Source organism: Phyllostomus discolor, chromosome 6 (assembly GCF_004126475.2).
Source record: "Phyllostomus discolor isolate MPI-MPIP mPhyDis1 chromosome 6, mPhyDis1.pri.v3, whole genome shotgun sequence".
Taxonomy (NCBI): Eukaryota; Metazoa; Chordata; class Mammalia; order Chiroptera; family Phyllostomidae; genus Phyllostomus; species Phyllostomus discolor.
In genome coordinates this window covers 84,224,433-84,244,588 of record NC_040908.2, presented here as the reverse complement: position 1 = coordinate 84,244,588, position 20,156 = coordinate 84,224,433, and the positions used below count along the sequence as shown (strand labels likewise).

The 20,156-nt window shown below is 35.0% G+C and overlaps 1 protein-coding gene across 2 annotated transcripts in view; it reads right to left on the bottom strand.

Annotated features, from left to right (window-relative positions):
- Positions 1-226: 226 nt before the first annotated feature.
- Positions 227-20,156, bottom strand: part of ZW10 (zw10 kinetochore protein) — a 34,308-nt gene continuing 14,378 nt past the window's right edge. The window contains exons 8-16 of one of the 2 annotated variants that reach the window (XM_036028540.1): positions 16,529-16,692; positions 15,784-15,966; positions 12,336-12,574; positions 9,910-9,981; positions 5,934-6,103; positions 4,977-5,107; positions 4,330-4,461; positions 3,353-3,555; positions 227-810 (exon numbers count right to left, since the gene is read on the bottom strand). In XM_036028540.1, coding sequence (XP_035884433.1) covers positions 690-810; positions 3,353-3,555; positions 4,330-4,461; positions 4,977-5,107; positions 5,934-6,103; positions 9,910-9,981; positions 12,336-12,574; positions 15,784-15,966; positions 16,529-16,692 — 1,415 coding nt within the window. In that variant the 3' untranslated portion in view covers positions 227-689. The remainder of the gene's footprint in view (positions 811-3,352; positions 3,556-4,329; positions 4,462-4,976; positions 5,108-5,933; positions 6,104-9,909; positions 9,982-12,335; positions 12,575-15,783; positions 15,967-16,528; positions 16,693-20,156) is intronic. The other variant, XM_028515670.2, reaches the window with a different exon arrangement.

Below are 20,156 nucleotides of genomic sequence, written 5' to 3'. Positions count from 1 at the left end.
AAAAATATTTTAAAAATAGAATTTAGTTGAAATAGTGAAAATGTCAAAAATTTATACTAAAAGTCCTAGGAGTCCTAGGCATTTTAAGAAATTATCAGACAGCGTAATGGAGAGGATAAAAGGCTGGTGAGCCCTTTGTGAGGACCCTAACTGTCAATAAAAGAGTGGCATCAAATGTAAGAAAAATTGGTCTCTTTTGTCAAAGCCCCTATGTTATTAAAGACACTCACTCTTCAAAGTATTATTTATTGGAAAGAAATTTTAGGAATTCTTATTAATTCCTACAAGACAAAATATGGTTCTCCTACCCCCCAAAATATATTTCCCCTTTGCTCACAAATCTCCAGGATTCCCTGACTGAAGGCAAGGGTCTACATTTACAATTAATACAGTTCCCAGAGGGGAAGCAACAGGAAACAATGCAGCCCCACAGTTTCTTATCAGGGAGGGTAGCTAGAAAGTCATCAAATTAAGGTACTTCAACTTGATGTCCTGTCTTATCTAACATCTAATTCTTTAACAAAGCCTCATACAGGCCACAAGGTACGGCGTTCCTAGGTGAAACTGAACTTCCATTATAACTGAACTTGGTTCACCAAGACCAATGGGCAATTTCAAGAAGTCTTTAAAGAATTATGCCACGAGAGGAATCCACATGGTCTAGACATGGCTTTCTTAGGAATATAGAGCTATTTAATCTTCGCAAGGGCAGCTGCTCTTCTTTCTGTATTCTGGAACAAGGCGCGAATTAAAGCTTTTACTTCACTGGAAGAGAATGCAGCTGCCAAAGGTCCTTTTCCATCTGCCCACCTGAAAAACAAAAGATAAAATTCTATTTCCTATTATGTCTCTGAAGTATAAGCAAGATTTAAAAATTGCTTATTTAACCCCAAATGCTTGTATAAGTAGCAATAAAACAAATCCTGACATCCTTCCCCTTCTTTATGGATCTATCACTCAATCTCTTTGACCCCTTCTGCCTCTTGGCTCCATCCTGGTATCAACACAGACAGATGAAGAGAGCAAGTTAGGAAGATAAGACTATTATACTTACTGAGCCCTGTTTGAACTCGATAATTATGACCACATCTTCATGTTACATGGAGTATTGGGATCTGTAACTACTTCAAAAAGTGAACCACAGACAACAAATTTCAACTGACAAAGAATTGGTATAAAAAATACACAGAGAACTCCCATAAATAAGTGATGAAATCACAAACAACCCATTAAAGGGCAAAAACTAGGAACAGGCATTTTACAACAGAAGAAAAATGAATGATCAATAAATGCTCAACATCACTAGAATTTAGAGAAATGTAAATTACAATGACAATAAGCAAAAGTCACACCAGTTAGCAAAAATTTAAAGTCTGATTAATACCAAGTACTGGTATAAATTTGAAGCAGCAGGGATAAATTATGAAGTATCTGTTTAATGGAGCATGATACAGCAGTGAAAATGAACTATAGCTACATACACCATTGTGAATGAATTTCAAAAACATAATACTGAACAAAAGAAGCAAGTTATAGGAGATTCCATTTATAGCAAGCTGAAAAACAGGCAAGTCTAAACTTTGTATTGTTTAGGAATATGTGCAAATGTGGTAAAACTATAAAGAAAGGCAAGGAAATGACATGAAATTCAAGATAGTAATTATCTGATCAGGAGAATTTTGGAAAGTACACAAGAGTCATCAAAGGTACGGGTAATATTTTTCTTCAGTTGGATAATAGGTATATGAACATTTATTTTACTCTTTTTCTTTACACTGTGAGTACATGTTATATATACTATACTTTTTGATATGCACATTTTATAATTTTAAAATATTTAAAGTACAAAACTAGAGGTAGTTTCTTTGGTAAAAATATTTACTCTACTAGTGATTATCCTTATATTTTCTGATCCTGGAAGAAAAAAATCATTCTAGACAGAAAAGAAAAAGAAGCTAAGATATATCAGTATTATAATTTTTCTCGTGACAAGAAATTAATGATCAATCTTAGGCTATAAGAGACCCCTTTAACAGCAAAAGAAAAATTATCTGCTGATCTCTGGTGTCTTACCTAAAGATGTCTCCTACTACACACTAAGAACTTGTAAATAACAAATAAATAAAACAAATTTTGTACTAAATATAAGTTAGAAGTATTTTGTTATGATTTTTTCAAGTAGAAATCTCATTTACATTATATTATTCTAGAAAAGACGGTATTTGCTGAGAAAAATTCAGACCTATCTAGGTCTAATATAATTGAGGATCTGTTAATAAACCAAACTACAGCATATAAACAAGAAGCTATAGGGATGGAGACTGACCTTAAAGCCTACTCAGGGAGCTCCCTATGCAAGGTATATACTTGTTAATAATCTACCAAGACAGTAAAAGCATCCATGAGTGTGTAACTAACCCACATCTATACTGCTTTGTATAGTATAGATGACTTCCACGCACTCAGTATGGTATGATACAGGCAGCATACAATTACCAAGACAGCAATGTTAACTGACTGTGGTCAGAAAAAACATCTACTATGTGGGTGGTGCTTAATCTCTAAACCTAGTCTATGCCCTGCAGAAAAACTGCTGTTCACTCAAACAGTGGTTTGAGGTTATGTAATACAAACAAAAGTCACTTCTCTGTTAACATGCCAAAGCCCATGTTAAAATGCATTCACTGTTGGTTACCATAGGCATCAATTTCCATCTAGGTGTCAGAAGGTGTACTTCTTACAAATCCAAGATCCCAAAGCAACATGTTCAAGACCACAATCATATGAAATAAGAAGTCTTATTTCATGATTATCTGTACACACAATGCTAGACAACTTACAAAGGCCCCCAACTACTGCTACTCAATATGAAACTCTTTCCTGGGTAACATTAAGAAATAGACAAAATATTATAGTAACTATACATGGTATCAGATGGGTAGTAGACTTCATCAGGAAGATCACTTTGTAAATTATACAAATGTGTAATCACTATGTTGTACACCCAAAACTAATATAATACTGTATGTCAACTGTATTTGAAAAATAAAAATCTTAAATAAAAATAATCTTCCCAGGCAAATAGGGAAGGAAGGAAAAGGAAAGGGAAAGGGAAAGAAAGGAAAGGAAAGGAGAAAGGGGGGGAGAGAGGGAGGGGGAGAAAAACAGAGGGGGGGACAGAGAGTGATAGAGAGGGAGGGAGGAGAGGGAGGGGGAGAGGGAGAAAAAGAGAGGGAGAGAGAGAGGAGGAGGAAAGGGGGAGGGAGAGAGAGAAAGAAAGAAGGAGCAAAGCATTGCTATTAATGACATTAATACTCTTTGTATCTGTGAAAAGATATATGCCTCTACCCACCGATCCCCAATTTCCTGCAGGCTGGCCTGTAACATCATCATCAGTTCTTTGAATGGCATCCATTTTGGCACATAAACTGGAACTTCTTCTTGATACTTCCTATTCTTGCTTTCTTCAGACAGAGGTGCAAATACCTGGGGTCCTTCATCCATCACTGTTTTGCATAAGGAATATAATCTATCACCATCTTCCGTAGAGATGTCCTGGTTTTGCACAAATGGAACACAAGAGAATAGAATTGGGTCATTTTAGTAGGAAGGATAGGGCAGATCTTTGGTGCATGTTGTCCAGGCAGTCAACTACAGCAAGATGTTTTCCAATCAATTTAGCACATCTTATCAGACACTAGATTTCATCAACTCTCTGATAATACTCCTGAAGCTAAAATGATACAAAATATGTTCAACAAATTGTTAGTAATTTAGTTTGCCTACATGAAAGAGCCCATTTCTCCAGTAAAATGCAACAAAGCTTGCTGCAAAGCAAGGAATGTTATTAAAAATAAGGGGTTAGCCAATCTATCCTTCAGAGGCATGAGATGGATCACACATATAATCACAACTGCAGGAGTATGTTAGAAAAGTGGTGCCTGCACAAGGCTGCATTTCACTTTACTAAATTAAATTATTTCATTCACTTGCAAATTAAATAAATATATGACTCCATACTTTACAATCCATCTCAGGACTACCCAGCTTCCAAACTCCTCATTCATAATGCTAGTTGGAGAAACAGTATAATCATACTTTCTTACATAGGTATAAAAGATAAACATTACCAAGTCTCTAGAGCAAGACAGAATTAAGACAAAACTGAAAAAACAACAACAGTATAATGAGTTAGACATAAAACATGAACAATTTCTCTTACCATCACTACTGAGTAAAACTGAGACTTTAACAACACTTTCTTAGTAAAGTGACAATCTGGGACAAGAATTGCATATCAAGTCTGGTGAGGCATCTAATGACTCTTACCTCTAGGGCAGTGATTCTGACAATAATCTCAGAAATTGCTGTATTGAGTAAAGTCCCCACAGCCTTGCAATATATATTCACTGGCAGGACATCCTGCCACACAAGTCCAAGTCTCTTCAGCTGATGCAGTACCTGTCAGAAGAACACAACTATTTACATAGAAGAGAAACTGTTGCAACCTCTTTCCAGATTTATATTCATCATTTGTGTGTTTATGAAAGAAGAATGATTATATAAAGGTGATGTAAAACAATATAGAAAATGTGCTTCTTGAATACTAAACCTTAGTGATATGCCTACTACATGAAAACTAGACTAAAAAATAAATCATGCAGGAAGGAGAAGCATTAAGATGAAAGCTAATATTTCAAATTTCCCAAACTCAAGTTCACAGGTTAAATATTTGCTTTGATAGACTCAATGACCTGTCACATTAGTGAGGTGATGGAAAGGTAGCTTCCTATTGGCTTGGTAGAGCAAAGGAAGGGAAAGATGGTTAAATATGACTCTAACAAGTATCCAGATTTTCCCATGGGAGGTGTGTGGAATCAACTGAGTTACCTGTTACAGATTCTTTGCTATTTAAAAAACAAGGAGGTATAGGTAAAGATAAAGCAGAAATTCCAGGGCTAACAAAAGAATCCCACCTGACGGACTGCTTTACTCGCCGCAGAATAGTTCTCTTCATCATCCATATTTGAAAAGTTCCTAGCACTTGATAATCTTTCCAGAAGTTCTCCTTTCTGTGCCCGCATTTGGGCCAAAAAACACTCTGTTCCTATGATGAAAAATGAGAATAAAAAGTTCTAAAAGTTGTTCAATTATACACTGCAAAACTAAGGTGGAAGAGGACAGAAACATGTACCATGTATCTGTTCTACTTAAAAATACTTGTTTGCTAGATAACATCATAAAGCTACCCTAAGGTTACTAAAAGCAATCATTTCTAACACATTACCTACCTCTTCCAAACCTACCCTCAAGACAGTAAGTCTTTTCAAATAGTTTGTCTAGACTCAGAAATGAAAAAATTACTTATACAGAAAAAGCAGCTACTTATTTTTCTGAAAGATCTATATTACCTAAGAAAAACCAGGTGAAAAGCTAAGTGAGTTATATAGATTCTCTGCTTTTCTTAGGCTATCATTATAGTAAACATATTGATTTACTCCACATTCATTTCTTCTGATTTTCAATTCCAATAAAGCTAAGGGAGGTAGAAGAGGATGGGACTGTCACAAGGTTTTGCAAAATAACAAGCACTGACATTAGTGAGCTCTTACCAACAATGCAAATAGAAATCTTATCATTTGTCATTCTACTGACATAATTCTGATTTGGTGAATTCACTGAACACCGGCTATGCAGTTAAAACTCTAATGTACCATGAAATCATGTCATGAAAAAGTAATGCTTCCACAAAGACTGCATTCACTTTATAAAATTAAAAAACTGGGACACTTGCAAATTAAATGCCCTCCTACTTTCCAATATAGCTCAGGACCACCATCTAATTTCTAAATGCCTCATTCATAAATTACAAAGATACCAGGCTGAGAAGCTGCATAATCAATATGCTTTACTAAATTTAAGGTATCAGTTACCAAGTCTCCTGAAGCCAGGTACAAGATCCACAAAAGTAGTAGTGCCATCACAAAGAATGGGGGCAAGGCGTAATCTGAACTGATGCCCGAGGGTCAGCAAGTGATGAGCAATATACATACAGTTGTTGTGGTGAATGGCAGCCAACTGGGGTAGTTTTTGAAGGTTCTCCCTAGTACAGGAAAAGGGGTAGAAAGAAAAAAGAAATCATCTGTTACTGAGGTTACAGTTGATGAAGTTACTACTCATAATTATTTCTAGGCTTTAATTATTATCTACTGTATAAATGCTGGACATAACAAGATATACTCTCAATCACTCCCACTCATATTCAATCAGAAAGTTCTGCCTGAATGTGACCTTATCCTATAAAACTATCCCAGTGAGCGACAAACAAGAAAGACTAAGGGAATTAAGATGTTTACCTGTATCAACTCTTTGTATTGGAAACCTAGCATAGCTACACATAGTAAATCCCTTGAAATTTATCTCTGATCAGTTTGTAGAAACACAGATTTACTTTCCCATTCTCCAAATTCCTGTTTCATTTATATAATAAAGCATTTAACTATTTTCCAATCCATTAGTTTTCAAAGCTGGCTACAGATTAGAGTATACTGGAAATTTTTAAATAGATATATGTTTAGAGTTCCAGCCAAGATGGGGGCATAGGTAGAAACACTTCACTTCCCCACACAACCAAAAGGTGATAACAACCAATTTAAAAACAATAAACAACCAGAACTGCCAGAAAATGAAACTGCATGGAATTCTGACAATCAAGGAGTCAAACATTCGCCCACACCAGTAGGAGAGGTGGAGACGGAAGACAGGCAGCTGGATGGAGAGGACAAGGCGGTGGACCATGCAGGCAAGGAGGCGGGGTTGGCTGAATGGGAAACTAAAGACTCAAAACTAGCTGTTAAATACTGCAGTGGTGCTGCACGGCAGCAATAACTCCTCGTCTCACTGGAGAGTCTGAGTTTGCTGGAAAGTGGGGCTAGAGCAAAATAAGAGAGCGGCATTGTCCCCCTTCCCCACAGACGGTGGCACAACGCAGAAAAGAGCTTTGCTATGCCTTGGGGAATGTCTAAGGCTCCACCCCCTAACAACTTAACAGGTGTGCAGAGACAGAGTAATATGGCCAAAATGATAGAACAGATCAAAACTCCACAAAAAGAGCTAAGCAAAGAGGAGAGAGACAACCTATCTCATGCAGAGTTCAAAACACTGGTAATTGGGATGCTCACGGAAATGGTTGAGGATGGTCGCAAAATGAAGGAAAAAATGATGGCAACCCAAAGTGAAATAAAGCAAAATGTATAGGGAACCAACAGTGAAGGGAAGGAAACCCAGACTCAAATCAACAATTTGGAACAAAAGGAAGAAATAAACATCCAACTGGAGAATGAAGAAACAAGCATTCAAGAAAATGAGGAGAGGCTTGGGAACCTCTGGGACAACTTTAAGTGTTCCAACCTCCAAATCATAGGAGTACCAGAAAAAGAACAGGAAGAAATTGAAAACTTATTTAAACAAATAATGAAGGAAAACTTCCCCAATCTGGAGAAGGAAATAAACTTCCAGGAAGTCCGGGAACTATTTGAAGTCATGAAAGGCAAGGATCTACATCCAAGATTACTCTATCCAACAAAGTTGTCATTTAGAATGCAAGGGCAGATCAAGTGCTTCCCAGATAAGGTCAAGTTAAAGGAGCTCATCATCACCAAGCCCTTATTATATGAAATGATAAAGGAGCTTATCTAAGAAATCAAAAACTATGAACAAGTGACAAACTCACAACTATCAACAACTGAACCTAAAAAACAAAAACTAAAACTAAGTGAACAACTAGAACAGGAACAGAACCAGAGAAATAGAGGTCACACGGAGTGTTTTCTGTGGGGAGGGGGAGGGGAAAAATGGCAGGGGAAGGTACAGGGACTAAGAAGCATTAATTGGTAGGCATAAAATAGACAGGGGGAGGTTAACAATAGTATAGAAAACAGAGACATCAAAGAACTGACATGTACAGCCCATGAACTAAGGAGGGGAATGCTGGAGGGTGGGGGGAGGAGTGCAGGGTGGAGAAGGGATAGAGGGGAGGAAAAAAACTAGGAAAACTGGTATAGCATAATCAATAAAATATACTTAAAGAAATAGATGCACGTTTAGACTTCACCCCATACAAAGTAAATCACAACTTCTGCATGAAGCCAGGGCAGAAGATTTATATTTTAAATCTTCCCAGGTAGTTTTATTTTCCATGCAGTATCAAAAATCACTCCTCTAAATCTTCTACACATTTTAGTCTCCCTAATCAACTAGGGAAGAGATTTTCTGCTCTATATCTTCTAAGCAGTCCTTCAACTAATACTTCCTAGTTTGCTGATTTAATTAGTGTTAGGCTAAATATACAAGCTCAGAAGCTAACAATCTCAGACAGTTGTCCTCATTTTGAGCTACACATCAGAATAATTTATAAGGCTTTAAAAAAACCACAGAGGTGTGGGTCTTAAACCAACCTATAAATCAAAATCGCTAGGGGTAGGACCTAGGCAAACATATATCTTCTTAAGGCTTCATAAGCAATTCTAAAATATTGGCAAAGCTGAGAACTCTAGTCTAAACAAGTGGTTTTCACAGTGTGGTCCCCTGACAAGCAACATCAGCATCACCTGGAAATTTGTTTAAAATTCCAGACTGAATAATTCCGGTCCTATTGTATTCAAGAAATCTTGGGCACAGGATCTAGCGATCTATATTTTAACAGTGCTTCCTGGTAATTATGATGCATATTCAAGTTTGTAAACCACTGGTCCAGCACAAAGTTCCAAGATCATATAAAAAGTAAATCTAAATTCATACCAGTGTGAAAAACCTTTCTAATCATGGAACTTTTAAGCCAACATGTCTCTAAGGATATGGCTATTAGCTGACCAAATGATGTTTTCCCTTTTTCTTTACTTGACAAAGTAGAAAGTGAAATAAAAATTTTAAACCACAGCAAAGAAAATACAAATAAAAATAAGGTTCACAATCAATAAGCTTTCTTTTATTAAAAAAAAAAACTGATGTGCTTGCTTAAAAACATCTCAAATGTTGAAAATCTGAACTAAAAATACCACAATCAACTAACTTTTTTCTTTAAAACCAGAACCCTCCACTAAGAATAGCTTTGCTGACATAATATTTAAAACATTTATAAAAGACACTCAAAACACTTAATGTGTTTAACAGAGAGAGTTCTTAGAGGCTTAAAGCTATGAGAAACTTTTCAGATTCATATTAAAAGAAACTTTTAAAAATCCAAGACATTAAGTATATATACAGCCTAGGATAACTAGGAAGAGTGGCTGATCATATTTGACTGTTCAAAGGCAAACCCTTGTGGTAGAAAGTCAGCAAAGCCAAGAGAAAATCTAATATGCTTACTAGATAGCAATATGGAATGATGGCCTTTTTGTTTTGTAGCCAAGTAAAGTGAGACAGATCTGAAAACATCTACCATCAAAAATAGGGTCAAGCCCTGGCTGGCATAGCTCAGTGGATTGAGCTCGGGCTGCGAACCAAAGTGTCGCAGGTTCAATTCCCAGCCAGGGTACATGCCTGGGTTTTAGGCCATAACCCCCAGCAACCACACATTGATGTTTCTCTCTCTCTCTCATCTCCCTCCCTTCCCTCTCTAAAATAAATAAATAAATAAAATCTAAGGAAAAAAAAAGGGTCAAGTTCTTTTGAGTTTTAAAATTTCTATCACCCATTATATTGTAACATTAGAGTACCTTTATTAACTTATTAGTAAATGACCTGTGTCTTTCAAACATGTATTTTAAATGGCTTACTGCATTTCATTGTAAAAATTTTAGTAACCAAAATATCTTTGGTGGGAGTATAAAGATTACTGGTTTTAACGTGACTTACAAACATTTTTTAGACATACAACATTATACAGGAATAATATATAGTGGCACTTACTTATGATATGTTGGTACAACATCATGGAACAAATGGAAGATATTCCTTACTGAGTAGAAAAGTTGAACAGCACTAAAAAGAAAACAATTTCAATAGATATGCATAAGGATATACTGGAAATGAGAAAAAAATTAAAACTAAGTGCACCGTAAGTGAGAGTCATCAGCCAAAACTAGAATTTGAGAGAATACCTGCCTTGGTCACTGCTGAAAACACCATTAATGTAGATGGAAATATAGGGTCCAGCACAAATAACACCTCCTTTTTGTACTACAAAATCTTTTATTACAAAATCGTTAGTATGTAACTCTGTAACACAACAGTATCATCATAGTCACCAAATTCAAGCATACCGTATGACATTTTAGGTGAAATGTTCAAATTAAAACTATAAATTATTACACCCATAATTAATACCTTACTAACCACACTCAAGCAAGCATTACTTCTGCCAGACCCTATACATTCTCAACCAGTATTTACTAACTAGACTGCAGTCCTAGAAACCTAGATTCCTGAATAATTTTAATAGCATCATTCCACCTAAAGCCTTGTTTTCTGCCAGTACCCAGAGTATCCCTTCAGTAACAAATGGAGCTAAGCCTCAAGTAAATGTTACCTACTCACTGATGCACTCTGCAAAGGGCAAGATATCAATAAAGGCATTGACTTGGTCCTTTTAGAATCAGCCTGACTTTCAGCTTTCACCTTTTCTCCTTCTTACCTCAATGCAAGGACAGGAGTCAACATTTCTAGAACAGAATTTAACCTCAAGTTTTTTGCCCTTTATATCTGGCCTTAAAATACCTAAAGATTATTATTAAAATGCACTTAGAAAGAGCAAATATAAGGTTTGTGTACTTACTTCTACATAAGAGTATCTTAAACTATGTACAGGAATTTCACATTTAGGAAAGTAAGTTACGGTTACTATACCCCAACACAGTTACTGCTTCATTACTGTAATACCTGTTTATTTCATTGTATTTTTGCTGTATGTGTTGTTCTTTGAGGTTTAACAATAGAGAAGTGGGTTACTGCAGTATAGTTGTGTTTTTGTTTGTCCTGTTAAAAACTTTCTTTTAGTGAAAAGATGCCCATAGATATTCAGTATACAAAAATATTGTTGGGTATTCTGTATTCTCAAATAATTTAGAAAATATTGTCTTGCATCCCTAACTTATCTGGTATATTTCAGGTGAATGCCATGTGAAGAAATAGTCACTCTTATATATATTTTGCCAAAGCAGTATATACTTCCTTTACATGTATTCTTCTTCCTACTTATATTAAAACTGGGTAAACTTGTGAATATAATGATTCATTAAAGTCACAGAAGTATCTTGGTAAACATGTTCTTTCTAGAGCAAAATAAAATAAAGAGGTTTGTTTACATGTCAAGGTAAAAACTGAAACTCTGAAAGCCCATCTTTCAGATTGCATCTTAAGATGCAATTTGATTAAGTCCAGCCCTAGCTCAAAGTGTTTCCTACTCTCGCAATGTGAAGTAAAAAACTACTACATATAAATACAAACTAAAGAAGCTTTTGTAAATCTGTTCTGCAACCAGCTTGGGCTATAGCCTGCCATTTTCTCTTCAATTTAGTCTAGGAATAGGAAGGAGTTTACAAGAAGAGATTCTGTGGAACAGAGTTTGGGGTGATCTTTTGTACATTCCATTCTCTACTTTCTAACTTTGGCTGCCTAACAAACTATTACTACTTCAGAAAATAAACACTTAAAATGTAAATTAATTAAGGCCCTGGCTCCATAGCTCAGCTGGTTAGAGCATCGCCCTGATACACCAAGGATGCGTGTTCGATCCCCAGTCGGGACACTGTAAAAATCAACCAATGAATGCACAAGTAAGTAGAACAACAAATCGATGTTTTTTTCTTCTCTCCCCCTTCCTCTCTCTCTAAAATCAATTTTTAAAAACATTAACTATTTAGGGCCTAGATTTCAAAAGGTAAAAAAAAATGTTAAGCTAAAGGGCTATAGTAAGCTGGAGCAGATGAAACAACTACTATTACCACTACCATCAACAATAAAAAACATGTATTAATCATTTTCCAAATAGCATTCTAAGTTCCTTACACATGCTTTCTCATGTAATATCATTCAATATAAACAAAAATTAAAGAGCTTTTTGTTAAAAAAATAACAATTTTTAACATCAAAGAAACCCCTTAGTCCATCCACATACATGCTTCTATTTCTTATACCTTGCTGTAAGATGTATATTACTGTAAAGAAAAGTTAATTACCAATATATATGTGTGCTATGCTGTTGTTTTAGGAAAAAAAAATATTAACCAAGGGGATAAGAAAACCCAAAAGATTCCAACTGGTTTTCTTAATAAATGGCAGTTCAGATACCTGTTTAACCAAGTCACTGCCATTGTCACACTGCTCAGAACTCTTACCATTGATCACTGCTGGTTGTGGCCTCTAGTAAAGTCTGATAGGCAAGTTCCATTAATTTCTTCACAGATTCACTGATACGGCATGTGGGCAAAGAAAAGGAATGTTGGTCCAATGTATTTTCAGGCTGTAAATTCACCACTTCATTGTACTGAGTTGTGGACATTTTCTGTACTTGTAGCTTGTCATCCTCATCAGGAGTGGGTAAGTCAGGCACACTAATCTTAGAATCAGGAGTAATCTAAGATTCAAACATAGAAACGTAGAAAACAAACTATCCTCAGAGTAACTCAAATGCAAGCATACAGTGAGAAATAAGGTACTGGTTGCTTCCATAATGATAAAGCTGTGGCTCTACAGAGTATTTAAAAGATTTGAGTATATATGGCAGTATTTTAATGACTGCTCAATCTTGGGTTGAGAGCGTGTCACAAGAAATAAGCTATCCCCTTTACTATTTACTACCATTCTCCAATTCTGTGTGCTGCTAATATTATTGAAAATAGCAAAGCTGTGATATAGGCCCAAAATTTCAGGTAAATGAAAGAGCCTTCCAAAATCACCTTTCTCAGTCTAAACTATTAAATTATTGCAAACCAGTATGATCTTGAATTCTTAACATTAAACAAATCATTTCCCACCAGAAATGTGTTAGTACAAGGCAAAGAAATAATTCATTCAGGCTAGCATATCCTTCCCTTAAAAATCCCAAGTCAAAACAAAAGAGGCCTCACTAACATTTACACACAATGAAACTTTCCAGACTTAGTCAAGGTTAAAGGAATACTTGGCTGCCTGTCTGAAAACATCAGTGATATTTTTTACCCTAACTTTTGACAAAGTCATTTAACCTCTCTGAACCTCAATTTTCTCATCATGCAAGGAAGAGAAATTGTATTGCAATAATGGTTTTCAAACCTTGCTCCTTAAAGATGCCTCAGGGGCCAAAAAAAAGGAGAAATTAAACAGGTAGAAGCAGCAGGTTCCCTAACCCCACTGCAAGATGTATGGTTCTGCTCTGCACATATTGGACCTCTGTAAAACATTTATGATAGAAAAAGTTGTCTAATAGAAATGTTTAAGTCATCAGACTTGCCTTCCTAATCTATAAAATGGCATACTATCTACTCCATAGAAATGTTATCAAGTTTAAATAGAAATATAAATGTCAGGGACCTAGCAGTCAAAATTATGGTTGAGATTAGACTGCAGAAGAAAAAAAATATAACTATAGAGATGATTAGAAAAGTGCTAATGTTTGTCTGAAAACTAGTGGACCCAGAATAGACATGACTCAAAACAATAACTTCACAAGGAGGATGAGAGAAGCCCAAGACGCAAGAATGTAAGGTCTAATATGATACCTGTCAGGTTAAAATGTAAGAACAAAACAAACAACAATAAAACACAACTTTAGATCTTTTGTGAAAATAGTGGGTACACACAGGGAATCGTCTCAGAGAAAATTTAGATGATGACTATAAAAGGTAAATGAAATTAAAATGATCTATGAAAAGAAGGAAGATGAGCTTTTCAAAGTTGGCAGTTTCAAAGGTTTAATTCCAGGGCATAAATGCCAAAAGAAAGAACCAGGTTAGAATCTAGAGCAAAGGTTCTCTACTGAGAACAAATTTTGCCCTCCAGGAAACACTTGACAGTGTCTGGAGACATTTCTGGTTTTCACAACTGGGAGAGGTGCTACTGGCATCTGTGAGAAGAGGTTACAGGTGCTACTAAAATTTCTACAGACCAATCTCCCCACAGCAAAGAATTATCCATCCCCAAATATCAACAGTGCCATGTTGAGAAACCCTGATCTACAAGAAGATAACTATTAGAATCAGGGTACTCAGAAAAAAATGTAGTTTTATAGAAAGTCAGAATTAGTTGAATAGAGAGCTCAAAAATTGTCTAATTCAATTCTGTCATGTTACTGAAAAGGAAACTGAGGTCCAACAATGTTAAAATATTTAGCTCAGAGTCACAGAGCAATACAGTAACAATTCTCCTTATGTCAAGGACTTATGGCAGAAGCCAATGAGATATACATTAATTAATTTACCAAATACTGACTGAACACAAAGTACATAGTAGTATGCACCAGGGATTTTCCTGGTGCTAGAGATACACAGTAAAGAAAAAACTCAAACCCTGCCCTTCTGAAGTTTATTTTCTAGAGAGGGAGAAACAATAAATAATTCATAAGGAATGTTCATTGATAAGCGATATGATAAAGCAAGGAAAAAGTACAGGAAATAGGGAGAGGTCCCAATTTTTATTAAAAAGACTGGTCAGGAAAGGGAGCAAATGTTGTATGGTTCATGGTAAAAATGTTCCAAGTACAGGGAATAACAGGTTCAAAGGCTATGAACCAAGTGGCCCCAGCAAATTCGGGGAAGAGCAATGAGAGAAGAAGAATATAGCAGAACACAGAGTTAGAGAGGCAACGAGGGGGCTGACCACGTAAGGCCTTAGAGGCTACTATAAGGCCACTGGGTCTTTCTCTAAGATAGGAAGCCACTGGATTTTGTGCAGAAGAGTGACATAAGCAACTAATATTTATGTTTAAAAAAAACCACACAGCACAATTCCTGGTAATAAGTAGATTTCAACTCCTTAATCCAAAATTACCTCAAAGGGTGTTAATATATATGCCCTCAAATGACCAATTACATATTGTGCTGACGTGGACACAGCACCAGGGTACCTCAAGAAAAATGGGAGGAAGGCAAAGAAGGGATAGAGGGACAAAGAGCCTAGGACCAGCAGTGACAGACAGAAACAGCAATTTTCTAATAAGAGGTTACCTTAGTCTACGTGTTGCTTTAATCTCATATCTTACATTTACCAAAAATTTTACATATGCAGAGATGAAAAGACAAAAGAGAAGAAAATACACAGAATTATCTAAGATCAAAGGAGTAAATTCGCCTCAATGCAAATTAATCAGCCCATTAACTTTGCAGATAATTTGTTTACACTCTAAAAAGATCATATATTTTTTGTTTTATCCTTTTAACTTCAAAACTAGTACCTCTATTAGCCTAAAAGATGAAATCAACATTTTCACAATAGGATATAATCTCTGGACATAAAGAATACCTAATTATACCTGTCAAAAAATTGTGTACTAAAAATTCAAGTTAAAAAGCTGAGAATAACCTATAGGTTGACATATTATCTAATTTGAACAATAGTAATCCATTACATTTATGTAGACTTTTTCAATTTATACAATGCTTCCATGTGCATTATCTAATCTGGACCTCATAATACCTTATGAAAAAGGTAAATGTTAGGACCACTCTAACGATGAGAAAACTAATATGCAGAAGATTAATAACTCCCTCAGGGAGCTCAGCAATCGTCATGCTCTCTTCCAGTCTACCATATTCGTCTCAAAAATGAGCTGCTTCCTTAACATAATGTAACATACTATGACTCCAATACCTTCACAGTGTTGTGAATTTCAGAGGTCATGAGGTTTCTAGCCGCCACAATCACATCCTGACACTTCTTGTTAGCAAAATGAGAATTGATATTACGAGCATATTTCAGCAAATCAGTGGTATCTCCTTTCAAAAACCTCATCTCCTTTAAGGCATTTTCAAATTCTTCAGTGGACTGTATGATCTGAGAAAAACAAGAAAAAAGAAGAACGATATATATATCATCCATTTTAATATTAAAATGTCAAATCCAGTGTACAGAAAAGAACAAGGGCCAACAGGTCATTTAAGTTTTAGAACAAACCAGCAGTTACTAAGTACAAAACTATTATATATTTTTCCTGCCTTAAATTCATTAGAAGGAGGATCTTCAACAGAAATCTCTGACTGTACTTGATAAAGGTACAAAGACCTTTAAAAATAAATATACTTATTTTAGTGTTCAAGGAAACACTAAAAAAACAAAAAAGTGTAACATAGTAACTATTATCGCTGATACAAGTATAAATAAAAGGATAACTGTTTTTCAAAACTTTCTTACTAAACAAAATACACTTAGTAAAAATATGATACTTCCCAATCAAATGGTAGGAAGCCAGAAAGAAAAAAAGTTATGGGGAATTTCCTTCTACTCCTTATTAATAATTCTCTTAAAAATGCTATAAAGAACTAAGGGTCTCAGAAAAAAAAGATACCAGTAAGAACCTACAGTCTCTGAAAACCTTCTGTGATATCTCTTCTCTTACCTCCTCATATTGCTGTAACTTGCTGCTATTTGTTGGGATAGAATAAACCAAACAGTTTTTAATGAGGCACTCAGACAAGTCCTCCCAGATCATGTCACCAAGCATCTCAGCCAGTATGATCTTAGATGTTTTTTCATTTTCTAGATCAGTATCAAGAGGCGAATCTGAATTCAAAAGAAAAAGTTTTTAACAAGAAACTTTTCACAGTCTGGATTATTCTCAAGTTCCCTAGTTTTCTAGAATTCTTTAATTGTAAGATGATGGGGAAGAAAACAGCATAGATAATTCTACAGCTATCTTAACTGACTGCGCGGAAAACAAAGCATGACATACAATTATGATTTTACTTTCACTGCTCAAATGAATCATCTGTCTGCACTGTATTACTGCCTGTACTCTGTAACAATGAAGTATTAACCATCTACATTATAATCATTTACTGTTGCTCTACTGATCTGATTATATGACAAGCACTCAGAAGTTCCGCAAATGAAGTTGAAACTACTTTAGAATAATATCTCAGTTCTTTAATAATAAAGAAATGTCCTTGTTTCATCTCTGCATAGGAACTGAGTGTAATCCTATGTAAAATATTTTACAATCCTATGTAAAATAAACACCTTACATTATAGCATATCTAGTCTAGCAAACAGAATACTTCAATACCTCTTTTATAGTATACCTTACACGGTAGTTTTTTCCCCCAACACATTTTGACAGAATTATATTAAGAATATTCTATTATATTAAGAAATGTAATACTTCAAGGTTTTCTTGGAACAAAAGTAATGCTGACCAAATATTCACTAATCAGAAATGGCAGTGTTTTCTGAGATCATATTACATGTGAAGTTCCACAGAATGATAAGCGTATTTGTGACCTCACTACACAGATACAAGAACTGATATTGAAATTAAACCTTTTCATAATATAAATCAATTAACATATCATTTTTCCTAACAAAATTCAAAATACATAAGATTTTAATTGTAGATTGACTGCCAAAAATACCAAAAGAACTTGAATAAGTTTTACTTGATTAAAAAAAATGAATTTAAAGATGTTTTGATAAATTTAGGTTTTTAAAAAGGTATGCAAAACCATTTTGAATTCTATATTAATAGTAGTGACTTGACTAGGTTAGTGAATTTACTTAACTCAGTCATAGTTTTGAAACTGATATGCTTTTGCTTCCAAGTTAAATTAATTCATTCAAAAAAAACAAGCTAACTTTGTTGATGTGAGAATACGAAAGGAAAATAATTTTTTTGTTACTCAATACAGCTATTGGAATTTTTCAGTATTTTTGGAACAACTTAAATATAGAACCTACTTTTCAACTGTAAATTTTATAACATCTAAGTACAGATCAGTTATTTATACGGAAATTGTACATCTCATTTGAGATGTACTTGAGATGTACTTATAAGTATAAAATATCAAATTTGGAAAAGCTTATAAAAAATGTAAAATAGCTCATTAATAATTTTTATATTGATTATATATTGAAATATTTTGAATATATTGGGCTAAGTAAAATATATTATTAAATTATAAGCTCCTGTTTAACATTTTTTAATGTGGTCACTAGAAATTTTAAATTACATTATATACCTTGCATTTTATTTCTATTAGACAATGCTGATCCACACCATAGACCCTAAATGCAGCTACCATCTTAGTCAAGTGGTACAAGCAGCTGGGACACTTGCCTTGTTCTATAAAGATCTGCTGAATGGATATATGCACACAAACCAAAGAAACAGTTTGTATAACATATAAGTGTGAACATCCTATATAAACCATTTTGTACCGTTTCCCCCTTAAGATCATATCGTAAAAGTTCATCAAACTATTAAAAAGTATTATATTCCTATTTTGCTCAGTTTTTTTATTAGTAAAGAGCACTACATTTTGGCATGATTTTCCATAACAAATGGTGTTAACAACATGCTAGCATAATGAACTCTTTTGGGGGTTTTTAAAAAGATTTTATTTATTCATTTTTAGAGAGGGAAGGGAGGAAGAAGGAGAGAGAGAAACACCAATGTGCAGTTGCTGGGGGCCGTGGCCTGCAACCCAGGCATGTGCCCTGACTGGGAATTGAACCTGCGATGCTTTGGTTCGCAGCCTGCGCTCAATCCACTGAGCTACGCCAGCCAGGGCTCATAATGAACTGTTTGATAGCTTTCTTATGCTGAACCATTTTTTGCATTCCTAAAATAAACCCTTAGTCTCAATGTGTCCTTTTTAAAGGTATTATTGGATTTAATTTACATTTTTTGTTTGCATTTATAAGTCACAAATAAAATCATTCTATAGTGTTCTATCTGTGAGTAAGCTACCATTATCATATTTTGTATTAAGTTTATGCTTGTTTTTAAAACTTTCATTAGGGTACTTCTCATCTTTTTCTATTGAGCAAATGGCTTGATTAAAAAAGGGATTATCTGGAATTTGAAGAACACATAGAATTAGTTGATAAATCTTTGGTGCCTGATGGTAACCTTTTTAGTGCCGAGTCTTCAAAGCCTTTCAAATTTCTTCTACAATTATTTGTATGTTCAGAGTTTCTGCTTCTTGATAAATTTTAGTAATTTATACTTTCTAGAAAATCATGGGAAAAGCAACACATCCTTGCTGTGACAAGACCAACCAACACCACTAAGATTTATAAAGAAAAAAAAAAAACAAATTTACCCTCTCCTTCTCTACTTGACCAAGTGATCAATATTAAGTTTGGTTGGTACTTCTCCTGTCTCAGATTCATACCAAAAATAAACAAACTTGCCAAATGCACATACATGCAGACAGAGATATTTAATACAGACTGAATTGTGTCCCACCCCCATTCATATATTGAGGCCCTAACCCCCAATATGACTGCATTTGGAGACAGGGCCTAGCCTTTAAAGAAGTAATTAAGATTAAATAAGATCATAAGGGTGGGACCCTAATCCAATATGACTAGTATCCTCATAAGAAAAGGAAAAGACACCAGCGATATGAAGCAGAGGAAAGACCATGTGCACAGCAAGACTTTCTGCAAGGCAAGGGGAGAGAGCTCAGGAGAAACCAAACTTGAAAACACTTTAATCTGGAACTTCCAGTTTCGAAAATTATGAAAAAATAAATTTCTGTTGTTTAACCCACCCAGCCTGTGGTATTTTGTTACGGCTTCTCTAACGAACTAATACATTACTCATAAAAGGAGCTGCTTTCTTTTCAATAAAAATGGCCTCATGTCACAGATTTTATACTTAACTTTTATCACTTAAAAACAGATCATAGACCTCTGTTAGGTTAATACCGTATTTTCGGACCATAAGACACACCTAGGTTTTAGAGGAAAATAGGAAAAAAAAATTTGAAGCAAAAAAGTGGTAAAATATTTAATAACATAAATAATATTTCACCAGTGTAAATGTAAACAGAACTCAACAGCAGCATTAACAACCATTATTCCTCCCAAATGGGGGGCTCCCCAATAGGTGGTGCGTCTTATAGTCCGAAAAACAGGTTTTGTCTGGCTCTACTTTATTTCTTTTTAATAGCTGCATAATATCCCACAGAACAGCTCAACCATACATTACACACCCATTTCCTCAAACAATGCACATTCCAGTG